The sequence below is a fragment of the Hypanus sabinus genome, chromosome 2, assembly GCF_030144855.1.
Source record: "Hypanus sabinus isolate sHypSab1 chromosome 2, sHypSab1.hap1, whole genome shotgun sequence".
NCBI lineage: Eukaryota > Metazoa > Chordata > Chondrichthyes > Myliobatiformes > Dasyatidae > Hypanus > Hypanus sabinus.
Window position 1 is genome coordinate 52,093,411 of NC_082707.1, and position 25,160 is coordinate 52,118,570.

Genomic DNA, 25,160 nt, shown 5'->3' on the forward strand with positions numbered 1-25,160 from the left:
GTTTGTTTTCCTTCCTGCAGAGGAGGCTTAGAAGGGATCTAATGGAGGTATACAAAATTATGAAAGGCATAAATAGAATGAATATTAGAGATATCTAAAAAGCAGATGGCATAGATTTAAAGGTGTGGATAAGAGGGTTAAGCGATCTGTGAAAAAAAAATTCACCCTGAGATGGTGGAGGCAGGTAAAAAGTATCCGGACAAGCACTCAAATTGCCATGGTATTGATGGCTACAGGTCAAGTGCTGGTAAATGGCAATAATATAAATGGGTACTTGATAGCATGGACACCCTAGGCAGAAGGGCCAGTTTCTGGGCTGTACGATTCCATAATTCTATATATGGAAGCAATTTATTCTTTCTCCCTTCACTAAATGCAAACAGTTTTGCATCCATAAATATGTCACTTAAATGTCAAAAATCAGGAAAGAACAGCAAAAGTGAATGGTTTACACACAATTCAATGAAAAGAGCACATATATGGTTTAATTGGAATAAGAAAATTTATTTGTCAAGATAATAATGATGCAAACACATACATAACTTACTAAATAATGAGTTCCATATTGGTACTGGTAAATACTACCATTCAGCGATCTTAGTAATCAATTTAGTAATCTGGGCTCGTCTTTGGAGAATTATCAATTAAATTTTTATCCAGCGTTTCATATTGATACCATGTGCCATCACCTCTTTCTCTCATCAGCCGGCGAACCTCAAGCTGTTTAAGCCTATAATCAAAGACAAACCAGCAATTTACTATAAATGCATTAAAGACAGTTTCATACCACAACATTTTACACAAAGTTGCTTTTGTTCTGTCAGCTATTTTTGATCCCTGGCTGCCAGAATCATGATTTAGGCAAGGAGTAAATCAGCTTGTAGCTGTCCCAAAAAAATCATTAAATCTTAAATCAACTGGTGCTAATATGCAAGAACAATTCTGCAGTAACACTTCACACTTCTGGATTGTGAACTGTCCTCTGTCTGGTAATACACCTATTTTAATCTAATTAGTCCCATTCCCGAGACTGAAGTACAAAACTGTCAGCTAACACTAACACTTGAGAAGAGACAATAACTGAAGTCTCAACTACTGTTTTATGTGGGCATGGCTCTGCTTCAAAGAGGGGTGAGGAAGTATTCTGGGTATCCTTACTAATCTGTTAGACCAATAACATAAAATAGTCATTACCCATCTATCATCACATTTCAAGAATTACTTCGTTTACTGAAAAATATTCTGGAACATTCTTAGATTAACACACATTTCAACTCTTTTGATGTGCTTAATTACAGTTTAATTACATATTTTATTAACAGCTGCTTTGCACACAATTATTCCTCATAAGAATTAGAAAGGAATATCCAGTTTGAGAGGTAAGGCACCACATTAAAAAATCAGCATTCACAAAAGTAGATTTAAATGAGGTATTTTGATCAGGAGGCATTTTGTGAATTGTAATTGGATTTGGTTTATTATTGTCACATGTACCGAGGGACAATGAAAAGCTTATTTTCTTTAATATATTTAGTTATTTGAAGGTGGTTGCCTGGCAGGTTAATATTACCACTGCAAAGATTTGAATGCTAGTACACATTTTGAAATACATATAGCCTCAAAAATAATAAGAAAAATGCTATTATAGATTTCCTCCAACTTGCCTCAGATCTGCTTTCTCTTCTTCAATTGCAATAAGAGCCATCATTTTCTCATAACTCTTCTCAGGTGGGTCATAAATATTTCTTGAAATCCACCTGGTTATGGGATGCTAAAATAAAAAAAAATCTGTGTGACTAGAAATGTATTATTAAGAAATAAAGTTATAAAGAATGAGAGTAAAGTTGTAATTCATTCTGCCATAGTGTTGATAGGGGATTGGTTCACTAGCAGAGAAATGTGCCCTTTTCTGATTGATAAAATGTAACAAGATGCGGGTCACTGGGATTAATCCTGTGTTCTCAACTTTTACAATTTATGTAAATATCTTGAAAGAAGGGCCCAAAGAGACGGCTGCAAAATTTGCTGAATAACATGGCGGATTTTTTTTTAAGACCCTGCACCAGAAATCCGGTGGTCTGGTGGCTGGTCTAGAGAGAAGATAATGAGGGGTGAAGGAGAAGTTGAGATGAAATAGTGGGAAACCAGGGTGGGGCTGAGATGGACAGATGGAGCCAGAATGGAAGGGGGAAGGATGAGGATGGTAGATTGAAATAGATGTGGAGAGAAAAAAAGAGCAGGCAGAGCCAGGGCGAGAGAGGGTGTAGGTCGAGAGACAACGGAGGCTGCAGATGATGGAATCTGTTCAGGAAGATGATAAGCGGTGTCAGATAGGAGAGAGATAAGAGAGCTGCTTTCTTCACCTGCCTGTCTACTTGAGCAGTAGCTTTCACTACACTCTGCTAATGTATTCTTGGACCCCTCTGTTCCACAACACTCATCAGTACCCTGCCATTTACTATATAGCAACTACCCTGGTTTGAAAGCAAAAGTGATCACCTCACACTTATCTAAATTGAAATCCATTTACCATTCTTCAGCTTATCTCCCTAACTGATAAAGATCTCTTTATAATTCATTGTCACTTGCTTCACTGTCAACAAGATTCCCTAATTTAGTATCAGCAAACCTGCTAATTGTGTCATGCGCATTCACATCCAAATCATTTACTTAAATAATGAATAACACTGACCCCTAGAGCACCCCACTAGTCAGAGATCAGACCTTTAACCATCACCCTCTGCTTTCTGTCACTGAGCCAATCCAGTAAGTTAATTGTGTGCATATCAGGCTGATGGAACTAGATGGCAGAGGGGAACAAAACTGGGTAAACCCATTGTGTCTTGTATCACTTACTAGGTACAGTCTCCCAGTTCCTTCTCTAACATTTGTTGAGCTCCTCAACTTGCAATGAGAATTAAGACACTCTTACAATGTTCCTCACAGCAATTATCAAACTGGTCAATCTATCAGCAAACAAGTTTTGGGTATGCCCATGTCCTATCGTAACAGTGGCATTCTCACACCCAGATTAGGATTCATTCCTCATCTCAGATAGTCAACTTGCAACAATCAACATTAAGCCCAGGAAACTGAGCTGAACCTCCCGTTCAGAAGGAGCCACCTTTAACACTAGAATGTCCAAGAAGGAGATCCATTCAAATCTACGACAAGGGCGAGTGCAGGGTAGTCGTGCAACATCAACCAACCTTCCCAAATTGCAGGCAGATCCTGTCTTCTAAAATTCCCGCCAGTAACTTTCCAACCACTTAATAAGTCTGATTAAAGAAGTCAAGAGTTTTTCAGACTTGGGGTCTATGACCACTGATGTGCCATGAGGATCATTACTGGATCACTGATCGCTCATCAGCTAATATTAACAATTTGGGTGTGATGCCAGGTTCACCAGCCTTCAGTTCCCTGGCTTCTCCTTGCAGCCTTTCTTTTCTTTCTTTTTCAATCTTTTTATTGAGTTTCATATATATATATATAAAAAATAACATAATAATGAATAGGTTATGAATACAATAAACTTGAAATTGCATTAATAATAGGATAATAATATCCTATTAAACATCAACAAAAAAAGGTACATTAATCAATCGTCTATATAATTATATATGAAAAAAACAAAAATAATCGTCAAAAGAAAAGGAAAAAAATTTGAAAATATATAAAAAAGAATATATATTGAAAAAAAAACACTAAACTAAACTAACATGGGCAATAATAACAGTTTATAAGTATATGATAGTGTCAAAGAACTCCGGAACTCCATACCTGAACATGAATAAGCAGAAAGAAGGTCTGGAAAAGGCCAAATTAATTCATATGAAAATGTCGAATGAACGGTCCCCAAGTTTCTTCAAATTTAATTGATGAGTCAAAAATAGTGCTTTTAATTTTTTCCAAGCTCAGATAAGAAATAGTTTGAGAAAACCACTGAGACGTGGTAGGAGGATTTACTTCTTTCCAGTTTTGTAATATAGACCTTCTGGCCATTAATGTTACAAAAGCAATCATTCGTCTGATTGAAGGGGAAAACTGATTACCATCCTCATTTGGTATACCAAAAATTGCAGTAATAAAATGAGGTTGTAAATCGATATTCCAAATTGAGGAAATGGTAACAAATATGTCCTTCCAATAATTATGTAAAATGGGACATGACCAAAACATGTGGGTCAGTGAAGCCACTTCTGAATGACATCTGTCACATTGAGGGTTAATATGAGAATAGAATCGAGCAAGCTTATCTTTAGACATATAAGCTCTGTGTACAATTTTAAATTGTATTAAAGCATGTTTAGCACATATAGAAGAGGAATTAACCATTTGTAAAATTTTTTCCCATTTATCTGTTGATATATTGTATCGAAGTTCTTTTTCCCATTCTTATTTAATTCTATCTGATATTTCTGGTTGTATCTTCATAATCATATTGTAAATAAAAGCTACTAATCCCTTCTGACAAGGATTTAAGGTAAAAAACAAATCTGAGAAATCCATTGAAGTTGAATTGGGAAAAGATGGTAGAACTTTATGTAAGAAATTTCTGATTTGTAAATATCTGAAAAAATTAGATTTAGGTAATTTAAATTTGTTAGAAAGTTGGTCAAAAGACATCAAAGTACCTTCAAAAAAAAGATCACGAAAACATTTTATACCTTTCCTTTTCCATATGCTAAAAGCTTGATCTGTCAATGAAGGTTTGAAAAAAAAAATTAAGTAAAATAGGGCTATCAAGAACAAAGTTTTTCAGAGTAAAAAACTTACGAAATTGAAACCAAATTCGTAGTGTATGTTTGATAACAGGATTAGATATCTGTTTATTGAATTTAACTAAATCAGCAGGAAGAGAAGAACCAAGAACGGAAAATAGAGAATATCCCTTTACCTCATTGCATTCCAAATTTACCCACTGTGGACACAATGGTGAGTCCAAATCTAATTTCCAATACGTTAGGTTACGAATATTATTCGCCCAATAGTAAAATCTAAAGTTAGGTAAAGCTAAACCACCATCTTTTTTAGATTTTTGTAATTGCCTTTTACTTAACCTGGGGTTTTTATTTTGCCACACAAATGAGGAAATTTTTGAATCAATGTTGTCAAAAAAAGATTTAGGAATAAAAGTCGGTAAGGCTTGAAATAAATATAAAAATTTCGGTAAAATCATCATTTTAATAGCATTAATCCGACCAACTAATGATAGGAATAAGGGAGACCATCTTGTAGTAAGTTGTTGAATTTGATGAAGCATAGGTAAAAAACTCAGTCTAAATAAATCTTTATATTTCTTGGTAATTTTTATACCTAAATAGATAAAGTTATCAGTAACAACTTTAAATGGTATTCTGTCATTCAATAAAGTTTGCACGTTTAAGGGGAATAATTCACTCTTATCTAAGTTTAATTTATAACCAGAAAAACTACCAAATTGAGCCAACAAGGATAAAATAGCGGGAATAGACCTGTCTGGATCAGAAATATATAACAGCAAGTCATCAGCATAAAGTGATAATTTGTATAACTTCTCATTACAGGTAATACCAAAAATATTAGGAGATTCACGAATAGCAATGGCTAAAGGTTCTAATGCGATATTAAATAATAAAGGACTAAAAGGACAACCTTGTCTCGTACCACGAGATAATTGAAAAAAAGAGGATCTATAATTATTTGTAAGAACAGAAGCAACAAGTTTATAATATATTAATTTAATCCATGATATAAAATTAGGACTAAAATTAAAATTTCTCAATGCATTGAATAAGTATGTCCATTCAACTCTATCAAAAGCTTTTTCAGCATCTAATGAGATAACACATTCTGGGGTTGTGGGTGATGAAGTATAAACTATATTAATCAATTTTCTAACATTAAAAAAGGAATACCGATTCCTAATGAAACCAGTTTGATCTTCTGAAATAATCTGTGATAGTACCTTTTCTAATCTAATGGCTAAAATTTTTGTAAGAATCTTAGAATCTACATTTAATAATGATATAGGGCGATAAGATGCACATAAAGTAGGATCTTTATCTTTTTTAAGAATTAGAGAGATAGTAGCTTCATAAAAAGATTGAGGTAATCTCTTCTTAGCAAACGCATCATTAAAGATTTCACATAATCAAGGGGAAAGCAAAGAAGAAAAAGTTTTAAAAAATTCTACAATATAACCATCAGGGCCAGGAGCTTTCCCTGAATTCATTGATGAGATAGCCTCTCTTATTTCGGCCATAGAGATAGGAGCATCAAGCAAGCTACGATCTTCATCTATCAGTTTAGGAATATTCAAATTGTTAAAAAAATTATCCATCGTGGACAGGTCACCATCAAATTCTGATTGATATAAAGATTTATAAAAATCTTGAAAAGTGTTATTGATTTCTTTATGATCAGTAGTTAAATTACCGTCTTGTTTACGAATTTTAATAATTTGTTGCTTAGTCGAAATAGCTTTTAATTGATTAGCTAACAGTTTACCAGTTCGATCACTATGAATATAAAATTGAGCCCTAGTCTTGATTAATTGATTCTCAATTGAAGAAGATAATAATAAGCTATGTTCCATTTGAAGCTCAACTCTCTTCTTATAAAGTTCTTTGGTAGGAGTAACGGAATAAATCTTATCAATTTCTTTAATTTTATCCACCAATAAAGCTATATCTAAATATCTTTGTTTTCTTTTACCAACGGAATACAAGATAATTTGAGCCTTTCTTAAATAAAGGCACAATATTAATCATCCTCCAGTGTTCTGGTACCTCACCTCTCACTACGGAATTCTAGCCATAGCAACGCCATCCCTTGATTAGTGAATTAGTCACCTGTAAGGTTACTAATCATGCCATATACATTCTCTCCCAACCTCCTGTGACACACCTGGTCAGACCTCAGGGATTTATTCACCTTTGAGACTACAACCCCACTGTTCTCTTCCCTGAATACCCTAGCTTCCATGACTTCTCTATGGCAAATACTTGTGATAAGATTTAATTAAGATCTTGCTCATCTCCTGGTGGTTCCACACACCGATGACCACAACTGATCCTGAAGTACACCATACCTTGTAGTATTCCCAGTGCTCTGGAACATAATCTTCAGGAATCTCTGCAAGCTCAGCTTCACCTGCAAATGCAGCATTCCGAATATATATTTTTAGAAAAAAATGCAATTTATGTTTTTCTTGAAACAAATAATGACTTTTCAGGTTCCACATTATCATTGTGCTAAGCCACATATTTTAACTGATGGTAATTTCTGAAAAGAAGGACCTAAAGTGAAAACAAATCTATATTTTATACATCAGTTTTATTTGCTTAGTGTTACTTTAACATTTTTTGTACCATTTATGATTACCATTGTAATTCACTTACCAATAAAAATATTCACAAAAGTTATTAATGCAGCCACTGGTATTCCAGTTAATAAAATATAGAAACTCTGCAGGAAAAGAATTGATTGAAAATAAGTGCAATTTTACTCAGAAGTTATAAAATTTTCAAACAATAATTTAGTATCTAAAGGGTAAAATAATTAATACTCGTATTATTATTGATAAGCTGGCAAATATATTTTTTTTACACTGGAGTGCATATCCTAAAATTACCCAGGCAGCATAAATCTAGCAAGACCACCTTGCCCTTAACTGAAAAAATTTAAACGCAACTTACCAATTTAAACAGTATTAAATAGTGTATTTATCAGTAAAGCTACCAAGGCTTCACTACACAAATCTAGGCATTAAGATATAAAGACATTATAAGACATTAATACAAGTTAAAATTAAGAAATTGAGGAACAGGTAAAGCCAGAACTGGGGGAACATAGAAATCAAAGGGTTGCCCACAATATTTGTACAAGTTAGAAGGCTAACCAATAAAGCAAGACATACATTACGAATGTATTTGTTATGCCGAGGAGCTGAGAGAAACTGAATGAATTTAATTAGTCAATCTGTACTCTGACGATGGAAATGTGGCCTTGTGAAGATGTTTCCCAAGCTTTACAGCAGATACCAAAGCTACGGTAGAATAACGGTGAGCGCGATGCTATTGCAGCTCGGGGCGTTGGAGTTCAAAAGCAGGATCCTCTGTAAGAAGCTCTGTACACTCCTTCCTGTGTGCGTGTGGGCTTCCTCCCACAGTCCAAAAATGTACCAGTTTGTAGGTTAATTGGTCATTGTAAATTGTCCCGTGATTTGGTGAGTTATATCACTGGGCAGCACGGCTTAAAGAGGCAGAATGTATTTTTAAATAAATACTGTAAGTAAATAAATTATGTTCACTCTTTGGACATACATTTGTACAGACAAGTGACAATTTAAGACTTTCTTTATTAAGTGCCAGCTTGGTTGTCAACTCAAGAATATATACCCAAATTGATTTTTTTTCACCATCAGAAAGAATTTTCCAAAAATTATAGATTACTTAAATTAGAGCTATGACTTAATACATACCAGGAGGCGCAAAAAACGACGATCGTAATATTGACTGGACTTGATGACAAACATCTGTTTCCCATGACTACCATGGCGAACTACAACTGAAACCAACACGTAATTAAATCTCTAAAATACATCACAGAAACATTAATACAAGTTAAAATTAAGAAATTGAAGAACACGTAAAGCCAGAACTGCAGGAACATAGAAATCAAAGGGTTGCCCACCACACTTGTACAAGTTAGAAGGCTAACCAATAAAGCAAGACGTACAATACAAATTGTGTAATATACCTTTTAACACTGTATACAGGGATGCTCAGCTGCTGAAACTATACAATAATAAACTGAGAGTTTTGGGTATTCAGGGAATCAAAGAACGTGATGGTAAAGAGGAGAAGCAACTTTATTAGTCAGAATCTTATTGGCTGGTAAAAGAGGCCTACATGAATTAATATGACCTGCTGTGAAAGAAACAACCCATAACAATGCTGCAACACTGAAAGAATATTAGTTCAGAAGCAAACATTGATCCTCTCAGCTCTTTCAACGGATGCCAAGTCTTCTCAGCACCCCCAGCAGACCTGGGCAAGATTTGGAGATACATGAAAAATACAGACTGGAAATATAAAGAATAAAACACAAAACAAATATTGTGCCATTAATTTATAAAAGTTTTGTGTGCACAATGCAAGGTACAGAAAAGATAACAGATAAATACAAACAACGAATCAGCACTAGCAGAACTATTTCAAAATAACTAACTTGTACATCAGTAGTCAATAATAAAGATGTACTTGAATTCCTGTGGCCACTAGGCAGATTACAAGAGATTCTGCAGATGCTAGAATTCAAGTAAAACACACAAAAGAGACACTTCTTGGACTGAAACATGGACTTTTTAATCCCCTCCATGGATGTTACCTGACTTGCTGACTTCATCCAGCATTTTTTGTGTTAGGCAGTTTGAGAGCTTGACATGCAATCTGAAATAAAGATACAGGTGCCTAGGACTCAAATGATTAAGGGAGATGACCACCTTTTTCTGGTCTTAATAAAGGGTCACAAAGTTGGCTCCTGTAAAACTAAGTGATAAAGGAAGTAGCCAAAGATAAAAATTACAAGTGTTTTGCCAAAATTAAATGCTGCCTCTAGGTGTCTTCCTGTAAATATGGAATGTTTCAGAAAGTCAAGCTGTTGAATGTGATTTACTTGCTTTACACAGTATATAGAATATATTGAAAACATTCTACATTTTGTAATTGGCCAAAAATATTCAAGATTACTACAATCACTGGGCAATGCCAGCTGTGAACATTTTGTGCATCTGCAAAATTTATAATTTCTACCTACCACCTACCAGACTGTTCTAACCCTTCCTCTCACAGCTTTATACCAGCTATCTTCCTTCTATCCTCTCAGTCCTAATAAAGGTACAACAAATATCCTTTTGCCTCCATGAATGCTGCTTGATCCACTGAGTCTTTTCAGGAGTTTATTTTTGCTTTTAAACCTTCCTTACATTTTGTTTGGAGACTGTGGAGTAAAATTAATGTTTGATCATTCTGGTGATCAGTGCAGTTCACAGGCCACTACTTAAGACTGTCTGTTAAAGATTTGTCACTGTTCAGCCTTGTCATTCACATTAAAAAGTTAAAAACAAGACAAAATATTTGGTAAAAAACTGAAGATGTAAGAAAAATAAGAAGTCAATGAGATTTCATTTAATAATGAAAGGGCAATCTGTTAAGAACTTAGTACATTTTCAAGTTTCATTTAAGTGTAGATTTTTTCATAGATTTTGCTGTATTTCTTTGTTCTATTGTGAAAGTCTGCAAAAAAAGTATCTTGGGGTAATATATGGTGACATACAGTATAAGTACTCTGAAAAAATTTACTTTGAAATTTTAAATATTTAATCTTCCTATTTCTGGCCTCACTTGCACCTGTCACAGGTACCAATCCTGAGATCACAACCATGGAGGTCCTGCCCTTTAACTTTGCATCTAACTCCCTATGTAGAACTTTGTCACTTGTCCTACCCACGTCACTGGTACCTACATGCACCACAATCTCTGGTTGTTTACCCTCCCATTTAAGAATGCTGAGGACTCCAGCCTAGATGTCCTGGACCTTGACACTCAGAGGCAACATACCAATGGGGAAATCTCATTATCTCCTGTCCATTTCCCCAACTAGCAAATCCCCTATCACCACAGCTCGCCTCTTTTCCCCACTTCTGAGTCACAGAGGCAGACTCAGAATCAATGCCAGAGACCCGACCACTGTGACTCTGTTAGGTCACCCCACACCCCTCCCCTCCAACAGTATCCAAAGTAAAATACCTGTTGTTGAGGTGGATGGCCACAGGGGTACTCTGCACTAGGTCCTTAAACCTTTTCCTCTTCCTGACTGTCACCCTAGTTTCCTGTGTCCTGCACCAAGGGCGTAACTACCTCTCTATATATCCTATCTATTACATCCCCAGCCTCCCAAATGATCCGGAGTTCATCCAGTTCCAGCTCCAACTCCTTAATGCGGATTGTTGGAAACTGCAGCTGGATGCAGATCTCACAGCTGTAGTCGTCAGGGATACTGGAGGTCTCCTTGCCTTCGCATACCTGCAAGAGGAGCATTCAGCTATCCTGCTTGGCATCTCTACTCTCCTAACTCGAGCTTTTCTTTGCTTTCTCTGACTGAAGCTTGAAGATCACCACTCTGACTCTGTCCACTCAGTCATACACAGGCATATGTTGTGAAATTTATATAAATAAAACAAGAAAATTAAGTAAGCAGTGTAAAAAGAGGGGAAAAAAGTAGTGATGTAGTGTTCATGAGTTCATTGTCCATTAAGAAATCTGATGGCAGAGGGGAAGCAGTCCTGAAACGCTGAGTGTGTCTTCAAGCTCCTACACCTCCTCCTTAATAGTAGCAATGAGAAGAGGCTATGTCCTGGGTGATGGGAATCCTTAGTAAGACATCAACTTTTGAAGGTGCCCTGGATGTTAGTGCCTATGATGGAGCTGACAGAGTCTACAACTTCCTACATCTTTTTCTGATCCTGTGCTAGTTACATCATCTCCACAAAGTTAAAATGCTCTCCATAGTATATCTGTCGAAATTTGCAAGTGTCTCTGCTGACATACCAATTCCCTTCAAACTTCTAGTGAAATAAAGCTTCTGTCAAGCCTCCTTTGTAATTGCATCATGTTGGGTGCAGGATTGATCCTCAAAAATGTTGACACACAGGAACTTGAACCTGCTCACCCTCTTTCTTCTGATCCCTTGATGAGGACTGGTGTATGCTTCCTCAAATTCCCCTTCCTGAAGTCCACAATCAGTTCCTAGGTCTTACTGATGTTGAGTGCAATGTTGTTTTATGTGTCAGATAAAAGCTTACAAATTGACAGATTCAACTTATTTTGAATACAACTTCCAGTTAAAATCCATAAACCTTATGCAGTAGTTTGGCTAAATCAATGCAAATTAAACTGATGAAAGTGTCAGAATATGAAAGTGAATTATTTATTACTGCTAACATTTCATGAAATGTGTTGCTTTGCACCGAAAGTACAATGCAAGACATAAAAATTACTAATTAAATAGTGCAAAAAACAAATAACAAGGTACAGTTCGTGGACCTTTAGGAATCTGACGGCTGAGGGGAAGAAACTGTTAAGATACGAGTATGGATATTCAGGCTCCTGTACCTCCTCCCCAGTGGTAATTATACGAGAAGGCATGACCTGATGGTAAGGGTGCCATCTTCTTGAAGCACTGTCTTCTGAAGACGTCGTCAATGGTGGAGAGAGCTGTCCCCATGATGGATCTGGCTGAGTCCATAACCCTCTGCAGTCTCTCGCAATCCTGTGCATTGGGTCTCCATACCTAACTGCGATGCAACCTGTCAGAATGCTTGCCACAACACATCTGTAGAAACCTGCAAGAATCTCTGGAGGCAGACCAAACCTCCTCAAACTCCAAATGAAGTAAAACCACTGACAAGCCTTCTTTATGAATGAATCAATGTACAGAGCCTAGGAAAAGATCTTTGAGATGTTGATGCCCAGAACTTGAAACTGCTCACTCTTTTCACTGCTGATCTTTCAACGTGGATTGGTGTGTGGTTCCTGACTTCTCCTTCCTGTAGTCAACAATCAGTTTTGGTCTTGCTGATGATGACTGAAAGTTTGTTGTTGTGACACCACTCAACCAGCTGATCCATCTCATTCCTGTACACCTCCTGAGGGCAAGACTGCTGTAATAGAGGGCAATGAGGAATTGTTGCTTTTTACGTCTGAGTGAGACACTGCTGTCTCCCAACAGTGATCAGACCAGAAGATGGTCAGTTTGCAGAATGAATCGAATTGCTGACTTGAAAAGGCAAAGGGTAGAAGTGTGTGTTTCATGATAAACTTTCAGTGCTCTGATGTGTCAGTTTTGTCGAACTCCTGTTCCTCCGACCTTGAACACCTAATGGTCAAATGCCGCCCATTCTACTTACCTAGGAAGTTCTCCTCTGTAATCCTGACCACAGTTTATGTAGAATTAGCGGCCGACTATAATCAAGCACTTGAGATACTTACTGCATGATGCCAGCTCCAAACATGAAGCAGTTCATCCTGATGCATTTCAAATCATACTTGTGGACTTCAACCAGGCTAGTTTGAAGAAATCCCTGCCCAATTTCCATCAGCATATAACCTGTAGCACCAGAGGATCCAACATACTGGACCACTGCTATAAGTTAAGGAATGCCTACTGTTGCATGCCCAGACCACATTTTTGGATCTCTCGGCTGTCCTTCTTCTACCTGTATACAGGCAAAGACTAAAGAACAAAGTTCCAGAGATTAAGACAACAAAGAGGCAGTTGTTGGAGGCTCAAGAACAGCAATGAGTCAGTGGACTGCGCTATGTTCAAGGACTCATCTGTGGACCTGAATGAAAACACCATGGCTGTCACAAACTTCATTAAAATAGTTGTAGACAAGTATGTTCCCACAAAGTCAGAGTCTTCCCCAACCAGAAGCCCTGGATGAACCATGAGATCTGCCATCTGTTGAGGGCTAGATCAGAGGCATTCAAGTCTGGTGCGAAAGAAAGTTACAAAAAGTCCAGGTACAACCCCTGGAAAGCCATCTCATAGGCAAAGTGGCATTCCCGGACTAAACTTCAGTCAATGAAGGACACTCGACAGTTGTGGCAGGGCTCAATTACTATCACCAATTATAAAGTTAAATCAAAGAACATGGGCAACAACAGGGCTTTGCTTCCAGATGAACTCAATGCCTTCTATGCTTGTTTTGACCATCTAATTATGGAGGAACCACCACAAACTTCCCTTGATGATCCTAAGATTTCAATCTCTTGAGGCTGATGTCCGAGCAGCCTTCAGAAGGGTGGCCCAATATGAAAAACCTGTACCGATCAAATGACTGGACTGTTCACTGTGATCTTTAACCTCTCACTTTAGCACTCTGAGGTACCCACCAGCTTCGATTATACCAGTGCCTAAGATAAATGTGATAACCTGCCTCAATGATGATCATCCAGTAGCACCCATCCACAGTGATGATGTGTTTTGAGAGGTTGGTGATGGACATACCAACCCCTGCCCGAGAAGCAACTTGGACCTGCTCCAATTTGCCCATTGGAGCAACAGGTCCACAGCAAATGCCACCTCTCTGACTCTTCACTCAACCCTGGAACATCTGGACAGCAAATATGCAGGATGCTCTTCATCAACTACAGGTCAGCATTCAATATCATCGCCCCCTCAAAACTAATCAATAAGTTTCAAGACCTTGGCCTCATTACCTTCTTGTGCAGTTGGATCCTTGATTTCCTTACTTGCACACCCCAGACAGATTGGCTTAGCAACAACACCTCCTCCACAGTCTCCATCAACATGGGTGCACCTTAAATGTGTGCTTAGCCCCCGCTCTACTTGCTTTACACTTATGACAGTGGGGCTAAGCACAGCTTCAATGCCATATTCATTTTTCTGACATCATTGTCATAGTTTTAATCAAAGGTGGTATCACATAAGCAAAAAGGAGAGAAATTGAAAATCTGTCTGAGTGTGCCATAACAACCACCTCTTAGACAATGTCAGCAAGACCAAAGTAATGATAATTGATTTCAGGAGGAGGACACCAGAAGTGAACTAGTCCTCATTGGAGGATCAGAGGTGGAGAGGGTCAGCAGCTTTAAATTCCTCAGTGTTATCACTTTGGAGGACCTGTCCTGAGCCCAGCATGTAAGTGCATGTATGAAGAAGCATGGCACTGTCTCTACTTCCTTAGGAGCTTGCAAAGATTTGGCAAGACATCTAAAAATTTAATCAACTTCTATAGATGTGTAGTGGAGAGTATATTGACTGGCTGCGTCACAGCCTGGTATGGAAACATCAATGCCCTTGAACGGAAAATCCTACGAAAAGTAGATGATACAGCCCAGTCCATCACAGGAAAAGCCTGCCCCACCAACCACTGAGCACGTCTCCATGGAGTGCTGTCACAGGAAAGCTGTATCCATCATCAAGGACAATCAGCACCCAGGCCATTTTTTTTTTTCTCACTGCTGCCATCAGGAAGGTGGTACAGGAGCTTTATCTCCCATACCACCAGGTTCAGGAATAGTTACTACCTCTCAAACATCAGGCTCTTGAACAGAGAGGATAACGCCACCTGTCCATCATTGAAATGTTCCTACAAACTACGGACTCACTTTCAGGTACTCTTCATCTCGTTCTCAATATTTATTGCTTATTTATTTCTTATTATTATTTCATTATTTTAGTATTTGCACAGCTTGTTCTTTTGCATACTGGCTGAACTGGTCTTTCATGGTTATTATTCTACTATGGATTTGAGTATGCCTGCAAAGAAATGAATCGCAAGGTTGTATATAGAGACATAGATGCAGTTTGCTAATAAACTTATTTTGACCTTTTATCTTTAAATATACTAGAAACAGCAGGTCAGGCAACAACGGTGAAGAAAGAAACAAGAACTCATGGTTAAACCGATGCATAACCTTTTACCTGTAGCTCTTTAAGAAAGGTCGCACATCTGAAACGCTGGCTCTCTACAGACTCCCTATAATTATTATTCTTGACACTACTTTTGCAGACACACAACCTACAGCAATTCAACACTGATGGTCAATGGTCGCTCTCCTTCGGGCCTCATTCGACCCGAACTGCACCATGCAAGGTCAACCACTTCCCCAGCAAAGACACCCACAATTAACTGATGAATAATAAATGTTAAACATACCGTCGGGCCTGGCTAAGGGCCGAAGCAGGGATTTCTCGGTCACATATTTCGGTTTAATGGGAAGTCGTCGTGCCAAAAGAGCAGTCGCCGTCCGCAACACACTCAGCACGGCCATGTTTGTTATTCCCTACTGACGTTAACGGAAGTAAGGGTGAAGCTACCAATCGCCATCTTTAGTTAAGGCCATGGTGATGGAACAGAGCGCGACTTTGTGATGTCATTAACCGGGCAAGGTCAAATCTGGGCCGAGAACGGCAAGTTACTCCGTGCAAGATCCAACGCTGTGGTGGTTTCAGATGCTGTATTATATATATGTATAGTGTATGTCAATGTGAGTTCAGTTTGATACGTATCTGCATTTGCGATCCTCAACACAGACTGGGGTCAAGGTGAACCAGTCAGCGGCTGGTTGCCCGGGTAGCGGCGACGCGGTGCATTGTGGGATGATGCGACATGGCGGCGCGTGTGGCGGCCTGGTGTAACCGGCTGGTGGGGATGGTCAGGTCGAGCTTCGGTAATCGTCCGGCGGTTGTCGCCCGCCCCACACCGTGAGTAGCTCGTCTCCCCCCTCCCCGCCGCAGCAGGGATTGAGGTTAACACAAGTTCTGTTGTACAGGAACATCTCCCAAGTCCTATAGTGAAGTATCTGGCCACACTCTACACAAACTTTTCACCAGTTGGCAGTGATGGCTATTTTAGTTCGGCTGAATGAAGCAACGATTGGACATCATAGTACTGAACGATATTTGCTTGCATAATGGACTGCAAAGAAGAGAATGGGAATAACATTGTTATATTTTGGCGGGGAGATTTGACCAGTGGGATGTTGCAGGGATTAGAGCTGGATTCCAGCCATTCCGTTGTGTGTGTGTCTGTGTGTGTGTGAGAGAGAAAAGGGGGTGTAGGGTATTACTTTATTATTGTCATATACAAGGTAAAACAGTAACAAATCCTGTAAGTGTAACAGCTACGAGAAAATGCAGTGCAGGTAAACAGTAAAGTGTAAGATCAAATAACGAGGTAGATTGTGGGGTCAAAAGGCCATCTTATGGTACAAGGGAACCATCCAACAGCAGGGTAGAAGCTGTCCTTGAGCCTGCTAATATTTGCATTCAGGGTTTTGTAAATTCTGTCTGATGGGAGAGGGGAGAATGGGAATGTTTTTGATTGTGCTGGGTGCTTTACTGAGGCAGTGTGAAGTATAGACAGAGACCATAAAGGGAAGACTGGCTGTCCTTAATGTGTTGCACTTTGTCCACAACTTTGCAGTTTTCTGTGGTCACATGCAGAGCAGTTGCCGTTATATATCCAGATAGGATGCTTCCAAAGGTGATTTGATTAAAAGTTGGTAAGGGTCAATGGGGTAAACCAGACAGGTGATTTTAGAGGCTTCAGGACATCTTGAGATTGCCTGGCATGTCTTGCAGTGTTTAAATCAAAAGTGTGAGTTGTTAGCTCTGTTTCTGTTGGAGGGCACTGCCTGGCCTGCTGCTTTGTGCATTGTCTTTTTGCTTCAGATTTCCAACATCTGTAGTTTTTTTGCTTTTCAATCCCTGGCCAGATAAGACAGGTTAGGAGCCAGGGAAATTCTGAGGTTGGTTTATTGAAGGTGAATTGGTGACAAAATGTAATGTATTACAATTAGCAACACAAGGTGTGTTGATGGAGAGGGAAAATATTACAAATCAATGAGCTGCAACACAAACAACAGACAAAACAAACTGTTTGCCTCCAGGATAGGAATAAGATTAAAAGTTTAGAAAAGGATTAGAGTTTAACTTAAGGCAACATGGAGACAAATTGAAAAAGGCTAGTTAAGTGGTTATATTTGAATTTGTAGAGTATATGTGGTAAGGTGGATGATCTTGTAGTGCAATTAGATATTGTCAGGTTTGACGTTGTAGGCATTGCTGAGTTGAGAGGAGATCACAGCTGGGAGTTTAGATTCCAAGGATATACATACTATCAAAAGGACAGCCAGGTGGGCAGAGGGAGTGGAGTTGCTTTGGTAAAAAAAATCAAGTACTTATAAGTGACATAGGATTAGCAGATGTAGATTTTTATGGGTAGAATTAAGAAAATGCAAGGGTAAAATGACTGATGGGAGTTAGATACTGCCTTTGAACAGTAGCTAGGATGTGGGATACAAAAGGCATGTAAAAAGGGTGATGGCCATGGGGGGGGGGGGGGGGGTTCAATATGCTGGTGGATTGGGAAAATCAGGTTGGTGCTGGATCCAAAGAGAAGGAATTTGCAGAATGCCTATGAGAATGCCTTGTATAGCAGCTTGTGGTCAAGCCCACTAGGGAAAAGGCAATTCTGCATTCGTTGTTGTGAAATGAACCGGACTTGATTAGGGAACTTAAGCTAAAAGAACCCTTAGGCAGTGACCTATCATAATAAGATGTAGTTCAAGAATCATTGGACCAGATAGAAGACACTGGCTGTATGTCAGAAATGCAAGAGTGTGAGGGGGCAGAAGTGAGTGTTGTTGCTATTAAAGAGAAGGTGCCTGGGGAGCTAAAAAATCTGAAGGTAGATAAGTCACCTGGACCAGGTAAATTACACCCCAGGGTTCTGAAAGATGTGGCTGAAGAGATTGCGGAGGTATTAGTAATGATCTTTTAAGAAATAATACATCCTGAAATTGTTTCTGAGGACTGGAAAATTGCAAATATCACTCCACTCTTGAAGAAATGAAGGAGGCCGAAGAAGGGAAATTATAGGCCAATTAGCCTGACTTCAGTGGTTGGAAAGATGTTGGAGTCTATTATTAAGGGCAAGGTTTTGGAATGCTTGGAGGCACATGATAAAATAGGTCAAAGTCATCATGGTTTTCTAAACAGGATATCTTGCCTGACCAGTCTGTTAGAATTATTTGAGGAAGTAACAGGTAGTATAGACAAAAGAGAGTCAGTTGATGTGTTTCTCTGGATTTTCAGAAAGCATTTGACAAGATGTCCCTTGTAAGGCTGCTAAACAAGATAAAAACCCATGGTATTGCAGTAAAGGTAACTGAAGTGAACAGAAGATCAGCAAAGGCAAAGATTGGGAACAAATAGGGCCTTTACTTTGCTTGTAGTGACTAGTGGTGTTCCCTGGGGTCAGTGCTGGGTCTGTTGCTTTGGATGATGTGATTGATAACAAAGAACTAGCAGATAGAATACAGAGTAGGGAATTATATGTTCAAGCACTTTGATATTAGGAATAAAGATATAGACTATTTTTGAAACAGGGAACGGATTTGGGAGTCCCAGTGCAGGACTTCCTAAAGGTTAACTTGCAGGTTGAGTCAGCAGTAGGAAAAGCAATTGCAATGCTAGTATTCATTTGGAGAGGACTAGAGTAGAAAAGCAAGGATGTAATGCTGATACTTTATAAGGAATTGGTCAGATCACATTTGGAGTATTGTGAGCAGCTGTAGGCCCCTTATGTAAGAAAAGATATGCTGACATTGGAGAGGGTCAGAGATTTACAAGAATGAGTCCAGATTACTGCAGTGTGCTTAGACAGGATGAGATACTGTTCCTCAGAAGGCCATGCATTAACAGTCGAGAAAGCTACATGTCAATGGGAACAGAAGAATTAAGGTTCCACGGGCTAGTTCATTTGGAATGATGCTAAAAATGCTGCAGAACATTATGTAATCATCACACAACTTCCACCCACACAACCTGCTGAGATCCTCCAGCATCTTGTTTGTGCTCTAGGTTCCAGCAAATGGAAACTTTTGTCTTTATGATTTCTAATCTTATTGAAGGAAGGGCATTTAAGTAACTGAAAACAATTACTTAGGTTTTGTGAAACACTTGCAGTCGTGTCTAGAGGCTGGGGTGATTGACTTCTAAATTGCTGCCTCTTGTATATATCAGTTTTATGTATTTGACTTGTTTTGGCACAAACTGCACCCATTTTGAAGATTTTCCTTTTGCTACTAACTTCTCTAGTCTCCATGCAGCCCCAAAAGTTATACAATTAGTTCATCAAACACAAGCTATATTAAGCCAATACACCCATACAGCTTTTTCTATTGTATTTTTAATTATTTAAAAAATCTTTCTTTACAAATTTAAAAGTGGTGGAGTTTGATTGAAACAAAATACAGGGATTATTAGTCATGTTCAATCCACCACTATGTAACTATCTAAGTAATTTTTCAAATGAATTTCAGTTAGGTACAACTATTTCCTCAGTTAATGAAAATACATCATGATTTTAAAATCTGTTGTGACCTTGTGTTCTGAAGAACTAATTTTTTTGTTAAAGCCTCTTAAAAACCTCAAGGTAAGTGTACTTAGTTGAAACTTTTACTGGTAATAAAAGTCATTGAGTGTGTGGCCAGTTTTGCGAGGAGATCATAAATATATCCAAGAAATTAGTACAGAATATGAGTTGTGCTGTACTCAATCTATACTTAAAATTCATTAGCACCAATTTCAGGAGAATAGTAGAGAAAAAAAGATTTATTGGTAATTATTTATCCAAATATTTAATTATGATATACAGTGCATTCTGGTTAATTGGATCTTCAGTTAATAGGGGCAGCCACTTATTTAGGACAACTCTTAAAAGAACAAAAACTAATTCAGAAAATAGCCAAAATTCTCTTCATTTATTTGGGACACTCTGCCGCTTAATTGCGACAGGAGTCTGTTGCTGAACAATTTCTAATTACTATCAGTCGCTTGCACTTGTGTGGCCATTAAACACTACACTATGCTTAGAGCGAACTGTTTTTAAATAGCTTCAATTGTGGGCGTTTGTGTTCATAAAGCAGTAGTGGTTTTTCTCACTGATCATTAGTGAGAAATCAGCAGTAAGACAATTCAGAACTGTTTTGCTCACTGCGATTTCAAGCGTTCAGAGTTGGAAATGCCAGAAACAACTGGGAGTGAAAATGAAATGATTTCACTACTTCAATGACGAAGAATTTTAAGGTATCGTCATTCATCTTAATGTCATCTTTGTTCCCCACCGGATACTCAGCTCTGTTTTCAAATAGCTGTTTGCAAGTGACAGAAGCTACACTCAGGTACGCTGCTTCAAAAAGGCAGGCTAAACGTTGTGAGGGTAGTCAGTGGATCTCAAACCCTGGCTGGCAAGAGAGGGGCATGCACGTTTTAGCATACGAAGTCAGCTCCTGTGGTATGGACAGATGAGACTTCCAACAGCTAGGAAGGCGGTTCTGCCAAGCTATGTGGAAAGCGAAGTAATGAGGCGCCAAAGAAATTATGGTCTTTTACTGCAACCGGGGCAGAAGACCCTAGATGTAATGTCTACTCATACCACTCGACCTGGACTTCCAAGATGAAGAGAGTGGACTTCTCCAGTGCAATGGCTTTTCCGCTTTAAAAACTCCTGCACAGGTTTCCTGTCACCACCCCCAGTGGCATCGGTAGTGTTCCAATTTGTTCTGCATTTCATTTAAATGGTAGTTTGTCTTTTTTTTTCCCATACCTTTAACTATTTCCATGAAACTTCAGCTAAATGGGTTGCCGAAATGCACTGGTTGTGATGTCTCAATTAAGCAGAATCCACTGTATTTAGGGAAACTTATAATTTCTAACTGATTCTAAGTAATAATTAGCCAGTTCCTTATGGTTGGTGGATTAGCTTCATTCTATTCCAAATTGTAAGAAAATAAATTCCTTTTTGTTATAGTATATTAAGATCTGCATGCATGACATGATGTCACTGGCCTAACAGATGCCACTAGAACTACAGCTGTGATTACTAGGCAAGAGTGTTGGGAAAATTCAAATGTTTGCTTAAATGTTCTGCTGACTTGCAGACCAAAAGGGAAAATGAAGGTGTTATTTAAGGCATTGTTCAAATTAAAATAGTGGATTCCAGTTAATTGGGACATATCAAGACAGAAGATTTTGGCCCAATTAGCCTAAGTTTCATGGAAATGGTTAATAAGGTATGGAAATAATTAAAACTATGAACAAAAGACAAACTACTGTTTAATTGAGTAATTTAAATTATGTGCTTAAATGAAACAGCAAATGAGCACACTAGTGATACTACTATAGTATTAAACATTTTTGCAAAATGTAAGTCATATTAACATACTTAAATGTTCTCTATTACTAAAGGTCAAACTTACCAGAGCTTCAGAAATTTGGGCTGGGTTCAGAAAATCAGACTAGGTTGACTCAACAGAGCAGAGTTTTGCATACTACTAATTCCTGTAAAGGACTAGAAGAATTCTTTGATGATCCACAAAACTGGGGAGAACCAACTGTAAAGTCCGGTGAGTGTCTTATAAAATACTAAAGTGATGCATTTCAACACACCCCTGCAGAGTGTAAGGACATTTAATTTGAGTGTGTAGTTTTCTTGTACATTTTTACTTTGAAAATAACAGCACAGCACACTTCAGAATCAGTTTTATTATCACCAGCATGTGACATGAAATTTGTTTGAAAGAATGTACAGTTGTGTAGAAATTAGAACTCAACTTCTGCTCTTCTAAATGTGCTGTGTTTAGCACCAATGTCCACTGAGTTCTACTCACAAATATTGTGAAATTAGGCAAAAATATGCTCAAAGTACCACCCCACAGTAACAGTAAACTACCACCCCACCCAAAAATAGCCAGGATTTCAGGATAACAGTTTTCAGAACTAATACTTGAATGTTTTAAAATTACTTTTTAGGTGCACCCTGGACAGCAAAGCAGCTAAGACTAAAAAGCAACGAGGATTTACATAAACTCTGGTACATTTTTTATGGTTATTTCTCTTTTTGAAAAATCTCATTCTGTATCTCATTAAAATCTCATTATATTGTGCCGTGGTGAAATTTCAATTTCTTTGAATTTGAGCTTTCACTTTTTTGTAGGTCAGACTAACACTAATTATATTCTTGATACAGGTATGTCCTTCTCAAAGAAAAGAACATGCTTTTGACAATAGAACAAGAAGCAAAACGACAAAGATTACAAATGCCTAGTCCAGAGCGCTTAAAAAAAGTAAGGCAAAAATTCCGATTCTTGTTGTAATATTTTTCTTTAAAGATGTGATGGAATTTACTTTAGTTCTATTTTTTATTTATCATGATTTCTCAAGATAAACTACTATTAATATTTTAACCATAGAGTTTGCATTGGAAGTATTTTCTGATTTCTATGCAATATCTTTTAATATTTTAGGTCGAAAGATCTATGACTAGAATTGACACCATTGTTCAAGAACGTGAAATGGCACTGAGGTTGTTGCAGACTGGGCAGCAGAAAAGCTATCCTGGTGCTTGGAGAAGAAACATCTTTGGACAAACCTATTGGTCAGATATGTTAACAATTCTGCATTATTTGGCCCCAATTTGAATTTCACATTTTGTTTCTATTGTATCAATAGTCTGTTACACAAGATTAATTAAGTACTGCCACAACAGATAAATCATTAAAATGTTCAGTAAAAGCTAAAGTAATATTTATTTCTAAATGCTTACACATAAAATCTGTCAGATCCTGGTACAAGTGCATTAGTGTGCAAATATAAAAAAAACATGGTATTGTAATGATTTTCCATTGCTGTAACTCTTCACTAATTTTATATTTTACTCTAGGTATAAATTTAAGGAATGGCCTATTCCTTGGTACCTAAACAAAACATATAGAAGGAAACGATTCTACACTCCAGCATATGTGGACATCTTTGTTAGGTAAATCAATTTGTCTACCATTAGCTTTTGGTTGTAAAAAGTTTTTGTATTTTTGATCATTATTTTCTGTTCAACTTTTTTAAGACTGGCATGGATACTCTGCTTTCATGTTGTAAGTTTATGAATTCTGTACACTAAATGGATACTAATGTGTGGAAACATGAGAGCAAATCTGGTTATAGATTTTACTGCTACTGTAGTTAAATTGATTTTTTTCTAAATTTGGTTAGAAAACAATCCTCAGTAAAATGAGCAAAGCTCTCAAGTGTAAGTTTAATAAAATTCAAGTGAAAAGTTGAAGACAAAGTGTTAGTTTTCTGCAAGTAAAATTCTACTAGTCTTCGTTGAACTTGCCCTGGATTGGTAAAAATTCAACTCTTCAAAATCTTAAAATCCTCAACAGTAACTGATACTTGGTGCTATGATTAAAAGAAACACCCCCCCTCCCCCCTGAAACTACCAGGATATTTGCTTGTGTAGCATCTAGTGATATTGGCAGCAAATTACTCGAAGTCAAGAGATGATGGCCCATGCTTAAGTAATTCACTAAAGAGTCCACATGGCCAGTAACTAGTACACCATACTCCAGCAAAAGAAAAACTGAGGAAAATCACAAACTAATCTTGTTTTATTTGTGCTAGGCGTCAGATTGAGAAGTACCTACGGAAAAAGAACCGTGCAAAGAAGAATCAACCAGTACTACAGGAGAAAATCTCTCAAGCTTCTGCAACATAGTATTAAGTTTACAATGTAAATATGAAAGTAAGTGTTGTCAAGGACAGTTTATTACCTGTTCTACTATTGCATATAAATTATACATTAAAGTTTGTTCATAAGACAGTTACAAATAAAGACTATGGTTAGTCCATTCCACTTCTTTCTGGTTTAGCCTTCAGGTGATAACATAAACAACAGATTCAATAAAAGGCACAAGATCTAACTGGATTACAAAAATATTGAAATATTTGTTATTGAAGAAAACATGATTTGTATCAAAAACAGTACTAAATTTAAAGTTTAAAATTTTGCATTTTTGTTTTTGGGGACTTGGTTGATCTATTATTTCACCAGTTTAAAAAAAATTCTTAAAATATACACTGATATCTAGCCACTATACAATGACCATGAAAAAAAATATACAGGAGGTTCCTGAGAATCCTACTTGAGAAAACAAACAAGGCATAGGTAATGTATGAAATTATAATTGCTAAAAAATTTAAGGACACTTTCTCTCAACACATTGCTTCCCTCCTTCTTCATATTCTTGCTTAGAGATCCACATCTGTTGGAAAGTACCCTTTAAAAACAAAAATCCAAACTAAACATAAAATGAAACTAATGGATTGTAGCATCTCTACGCAATTATTTTGCACACTAACTAAAAGGCCTGGAGAAAAATGAAACTGAATTGATGGCCTTTAGTAACAGAAGATCAGTTTTATAAGCACATTGTAAAATAACAGGAAGAATACACATTGAGAAGGAAGGAAGGAGAAACAAGAGTACAAAATTTATAGGTAAAAACATATGTAGTTGTAAAAGTTTGAAACCCTTTGTAATTACCTGTTTTTCTACATTAATTACTCAATGTGATTTGATTTTCATCTAAGTTGCAATTATAGACAAACAATCTGGTTAAACTATAATACACAAACAATTGTTCTCATCAATACCGAGTACACCATTTAAACAATCAGTCATTTGGTGGTGGTTACTACTGCTAAAAGGAGGCTCTACCAGTTATTAAATAGAAGGGTTCACA

At 37.5% G+C, this 25,160-nt stretch overlaps 3 protein-coding genes across 4 annotated transcripts in view; 1 reads left to right on the forward strand and 2 right to left on the reverse strand.

Moving 5' to 3' along the window:
• Window positions 1-483: 483 nt before the first annotated feature.
• ndufb5 (NADH:ubiquinone oxidoreductase subunit B5) lies at window positions 484-15,960 on the reverse strand. The gene is made up of 6 exons (XM_059945909.1): window positions 15,731-15,960; window positions 8,465-8,550; window positions 7,383-7,449; window positions 7,073-7,134; window positions 1,665-1,771; window positions 484-730 (listed from the first exon to the last, which is right to left on the reverse strand). Exons 1-6 carry the CDS (start codon window positions 15,843-15,845, stop codon window positions 610-612), a joined length of 558 nt encoding a protein of 185 aa, XP_059801892.1. The 5' UTR covers window positions 15,846-15,960; the 3' UTR covers window positions 484-609.
• On the forward strand, window positions 15,928-24,696 carry mrpl47 (mitochondrial ribosomal protein L47). Of its 2 annotated transcripts, none has more exons than XM_059945897.1 (7): window positions 15,928-16,061; window positions 21,829-21,986; window positions 22,393-22,453; window positions 22,610-22,706; window positions 22,887-23,017; window positions 23,303-23,398; window positions 24,040-24,696. In XM_059945897.1, exons 1-7 carry the CDS (start codon window positions 16,054-16,056, stop codon window positions 24,131-24,133), a joined length of 645 nt encoding a protein of 214 aa, XP_059801880.1. In that variant the 5' UTR covers window positions 15,928-16,053; the 3' UTR covers window positions 24,134-24,696. The 2 variants fall into 2 exon arrangements, with proteins under 2 accessions (XP_059801880.1, XP_059801871.1); XM_059945888.1 differs by lacking the exon at window positions 15,928-16,061 and adding an exon at window positions 16,123-16,278.
• The window catches only part of actl6a (actin-like 6A), a 30,111-nt gene continuing 29,509 nt past the window's right edge, over window positions 24,559-25,160 (reverse strand). Inside the window, exon 14 of the mRNA XM_059945874.1 lies at window positions 24,559-24,695. Within this exon, the coding sequence (XP_059801857.1) occupies window positions 24,615-24,695 (81 nt within the window). The 3' untranslated portion in view covers window positions 24,559-24,614. The remainder of the gene's footprint in view (window positions 24,696-25,160) is intronic.

What these genes read in the sequence shown, in the direction of transcription:
- ndufb5 (XM_059945909.1), bottom strand. Translation starts at nt 15,845, where the DNA reads ATGGCCGTGCTGAGTGTGTTGCGGACGGCGACTGCTCTTTTGGCACGA. An exon ending in GTCGTTTTTTGCGCCTCCTG is followed by an intron (nt 7,450 to 8,464) that starts GTATGTATTAAG and finishes CTTTTCCTGCAG; the next exon opens with AGTTTCTATATTTTATTAAC. An exon ending in AGCACTGGGAATACTACAAG is followed by an intron (nt 1,772 to 7,072) that starts GTATGGTGTACT and finishes TTTTTATTTTAG; the next exon opens with CATCCCATAACCAGGTGGAT.
- mrpl47 (XM_059945888.1), top strand. Translation starts at nt 16,184, where the DNA reads ATGGCGGCGCGTGTGGCGGCCTGGTGTAACCGGCTGGTGGGGATGGTC. An exon ending in ATCTTTGGACAAACCTATTG is followed by an intron (nt 23,018 to 23,302) that starts GTCAGATATGTT and finishes ATTTTACTCTAG; the next exon opens with GTATAAATTTAAGGAATGGC. An exon ending in TATGTGGACATCTTTGTTAG is followed by an intron (nt 23,399 to 24,039) that starts GTAAATCAATTT and finishes TATTTGTGCTAG; the next exon opens with GCGTCAGATTGAGAAGTACC.